At 34.0% G+C, this 4,658-nt stretch overlaps 1 protein-coding gene across 1 annotated transcript in view; it reads right to left on the reverse strand.

Annotated features, from left to right (window-relative positions):
• The window catches only part of BRIP1 (BRCA1 interacting protein C-terminal helicase 1), a 177,006-nt gene that overhangs the window by 103,473 nt on the left and 68,875 nt on the right, over nucleotides 1-4,658 (reverse strand). Inside the window, exon 10 of the mRNA XM_029927829.1 lies at nucleotides 1,590-1,744. Within this exon, the coding sequence (XP_029783689.1) occupies nucleotides 1,590-1,744 (155 nt within the window). The remainder of the gene's footprint in view (nucleotides 1-1,589; nucleotides 1,745-4,658) is intronic.

The following is a 4,658-nucleotide window of genomic DNA, read 5'->3' on the forward strand; positions in this document are numbered from 1 at the left end:
TTCTGATTTTTTACTTTGCTTATCCATTTGGAGTGTCATTGTAACTACTGTATTGTAAATGATGGAAAATAATTGCATATGTTAAAAAAATAGTGTTATATTCTAAAAAAAAATAAAAAAATAAAGTTACCACAAAAAAATAATAATAATAAAAATAAAAATGGGCAAAGAGGGGTGCCTGGGTAACTCAGTTGGTTGGGCATTCGACTTTTCGTTTCAGTTCAGGTTAGAAACTCGCAGTTTGTGGGTTCGAGCTGCACATTGGGCTCTGTGCTGACGGTGCTGAGCCTGCTTGGGAATCTCGCCCTCCCTTTGTCTCTGCCCCTCCCCCACTCGCTTTCTGTTTCTCTCTCAAAATAAATAAACTTAAAAAAAATTTTAATGAGCAAAGGATATGAATAGACATTACTCCAGTGAACACCTGCAAATGGACAATAAGCAGAGGAAAAGGTGCTCACCATTACTAGCCATTAATAGAGGGTAGGAAAATCAAAACTATAAGCAGATACCACTTTATACCCATTAGGATGGCTATAAACCAAAAGCCAGAAACAAGTATTGGCAAGGCTGCAGGACAACGAGAAGTGCTCTACAAAACTAAGGGAATCTAAAACATGCAGTTGCTATGGAAAACAACATAACTTTATGGAAAACAATTACTTTCGAAAGTTAAATACAGAATTACCATATGATCCTGCAATTCCACTGCTAGGGACTCAAACAGATACTTGTACATCAAAATTCACTTAGCATTATTCACTCTAGATAAAAAGTGAAAATAATCCAAAGATCCATCAATGTAACAATGGATAAACAAAATATGGTACATACATACAATGGAATAATCAGCCATAAAAAGGAATGGCATTCTGATATATATATTTCAACATGGATAAACCCTGAAAGGATTATGCTAAGTAAAATAAGTCAGAAGCAAAAGAACAAATATCATATGATTCTACTTTTGAGAGATACCTAAAGGGTAAATCAATAGAGATGAAAGAATAGAGGTTATCAGACGTTGTGGGAAGAGGGAAATGGGACATACTGATTCATGGATATAGAGATCCTATTTGGGATGACGAAAAGGTTCTAGAAATGGATAACAGCACAATAATGTGAATAAACCTAATGCTACTAAGTAAATATTTAAAAAATGGTTAAAATAGTAAATTTTATGTTATGTATATTTTACCATATATATATAAAAGAGGAACCAAATAGTACTAGAATTTACTGAGCAGTAGAGTGAGGGGAGTTAACTGTTTCTCATATTCCACATTTCACCAGATAGAGGTTTTATGCAGTAAGAAAGGGTCTTTCTGACCCTGGAAGAAAGTTCTATCATATACAACCAAAAATTTAATGCTGAGTTAACTAATAAAATATGTTTAAAGTGCATTTATTTATTTCAATACTCATTTTCATTAATAAAGACTAATTCTGTGTCAATAAGAATAATATTTATACCACTTATTTACAATGATCCTAGGTACTCACACAAAACAAGTACAGATTAAATGCATACTAGTACCCAATAAAATTAATATTTTTAAGAGTAAAAATACAAATTATATATATTTACTTACCTGCTGTTTTGCCTAAAAAGATAGTCAAACACCATAAAAAGTCCTTTGAGTATTATTTGAGTTGAAGCACTAATAATTGGTACTTCTCTTGCCTCCTCTCTACCATGAATTGGTAAGACTTTTTCTTCTTTTTGAAGGACAGAAGAAAGATGTCCCTGTAAGAAGTTACCATTATTAAGTATACTGCAGGAAATGGGACGAAGAGGAAAACAAAACTCTCAAAACTTTAATAAAATCCAATTGAAACATACATTGACATTTTAGGAAAATATTATCAATACACAAGTGCTAACAGTATGTTTAAATTTCCATATATTCCAAAATTCTCTTCAGAGTTCAAGACACTTTAACAATAAGTTATACATTTAGGAAGTTCATTACTTCTTCAGGCAATTAGGGTGGTACTTAGTACCCTTCAAAAGTAATGAACTAGGCATGCCTGGTGGGCTCAGTTGTGAAGGCAGGCAATTCTTGATCTCAAAGTTGTGAGTTCAAGCTTCATGTTGGGTGTACAGTTTATTGTAAAAAAAAAATGTACTAAATGGTTTCTCCAAAGAGCTTAAAAGATAATATAAGTCTGAATTATTTCCAGGGAGTATTCCAACAATTGGAATAACATGACCGTATAAAAAGGAAAATCTTAAAAATGACTCAAGGAAATAGTACATGCTAAATACAAAATGGCTCATCTGGTTTCATGGGACTAAGAAGTTTTAATACAGAGAGAAGTGTGAACATAAGAGGAGCACCTGAGGGGTTTAGTCCATTAAGTATGCAACTTCAGCTCAGGTGATAATCTCATGGTTCATGAGCTTGGGCCCCTTGTCTGGCTCTATGCTGACAGCTCAGAGCTGGAATCTGCTTCTGTGTCTCCCTCTCACTCTGTCCTTCCTCTGCTCACACTCTCTCTCTCAAAAGTAAATAAACCTTAGATATTTTTTTAAAATAACAATAAAGTGCTTAAAGCAAACTTAAAAAAACAAGAAGGGTGGACATAAGATGAAAGAAAAGTATGCATTTCCACATTGTGAAGAGAAAACTGAATACTGAAGCAAAAGATATGGTAACAACTCCGATGTTTGACAATAAGGTGTATGTTCAATAAAAAAATGAAAAAATAGTTAAGATAAACTAAGACATAAATTTTAACATTCGTTTTCACATTGATGTGAAGAATACACATCTAAAGTAAAATTAGTTTCCACTGAACAAAAACTGAAGGATACAAATAAAAAGACTTTTGAAAAAGTAAAAAGAATGAAAAAACATAAACTTGGAAAAACATTCAGCAGTACAAATTATTAATGAAAAACAAGTATTCAATTGTTCTTTTTAAAAATCAAGTCCCTTCAGCAATACTTTATTTTATTTTTTAAAAAATTGTATGTTTTTTATTTATTTTTGAGAGACAGAGTAAGAGTGCAAGCAAGGGAGGATGAAAGAGGGAGAGATACAGAATCTGAAGCAGGCTCCCAGGCTCTGAGCTAGCTGTCAGCACAGAGCCCGACAAGGGCTTGAACCCACAAACTGTGAGACCATGACCTGAGCAGAAGCCGATGCTTAACCAACGGAGCCACCCAGGCGCCCCAGCAATACTTTATATAAAGGCTACAATTCTTCCCCAATACTGGCAGAACACTGGCAATCTATTCTATAAAACTACAGAACTTCCTAATAGGCATTTTTTCAAAGAAGACATACAGATGGCCAACTCTCACATGAAAATATGCTCAACAACTGATCATTAGGGAAATGTAAATCAAAACCACAGTGAGATATCTCTTTATAGCTGTCAGAATGACTAGACTCAAAAAGACAAGAAATAAAGAGTGCTGGTAAGGATATGGAGAAAAAGGAACCCTCTTATACTGTTGGTGGGAATGTAAACTGGTACAGCCATGTGGAAAGCACTATGGAGGTTCCTCAAAATATTAAATATAGAAGTATCATATTATCCAGTAATTCCACTATTGGGTATTTAGCCAAAGAAAATGAAAACACTAATCCAAAAGTCAAAAGCACCTCTACATTTATTGCAGCAATATTTACAGTAGCCAAAATATGGAAGCAATCCAAGTGTCCATTCATAGATGAATAAAGATGTGGTGTGTACACACACACACACACACACACACACACACAAATAGAATACTACTCAACCAAAGAAAAGAATTAGATCTTGCCATTTGTGGCAACACAGATGGACTAGAGGCTATTTTGCTAAGTAATATAAATCAGAGAAAGGCATGTGGAATCTAAGAAACAAAACAAATAAACAAACAAAAGGAAGACACAGACCCATAAATGCAAAGAACAAACCAATGGTTTGCCAGAAGCAAAGTGGGATATACAGACTTCCAGTTATGAAATAAATAAGTCAGAGGGATAAAAGGTACGGAATAGGGAATAGTCAATGGTACTTTAATAGCATAAGAGGACAGATTGTAGCTATACTTGTGATGAGCACAGCATAACACAAAGACTTGATGAGTCACTAAGTTGAAATTAACATGCCTGAAAATTAATGGAACACTGTGTGTCAACTATACTTCAAACCAACAAAAACAAAACAAGAAAGTGAAAGAAAACCCAAACTACAGAAAATCCTCAACTACTGAAGGCAATGTACTAAAAACACAAGGACTGAATGAAATTCTACATACAGGGTCATGAAACTACTTCCAAGGGTACTTCTTCCGAGGTCACCTAAAAATTGACATGTGGGTTTATAGATAAATAGAAAATTAAGAGAATAAGAAAGGAAAAAACCCACAAACTGGTAATTATTACCTCACGGAAAACATAAAGTTACATACAAAATTAATCAAGTAAGCTACATGATAGTTACTATCATGAGCTATGATAATACGCATACACAATGATATACACACTGAATATTAATTATGGTGAAAGAATGAAGAGTGGAAAAAGGACAAAAGAGAGGAAGGAGGAAGAGAAAGAGGAACAGAGAGAAGAAAAAAAGTGTGAGTAAGAGGCAGAGACAGTGTGTGTGTAAAGGAGCTAACGCATCATCATACATGATAGGAGGTCAACAGAGAATTTCTAAAA

The sequence above is a fragment of the Suricata suricatta genome, chromosome 17 (genome assembly GCF_006229205.1).
Source record: "Suricata suricatta isolate VVHF042 chromosome 17, meerkat_22Aug2017_6uvM2_HiC, whole genome shotgun sequence".
Lineage (NCBI taxonomy): Eukaryota > Metazoa > Chordata > Mammalia > Carnivora > Herpestidae > Suricata > Suricata suricatta.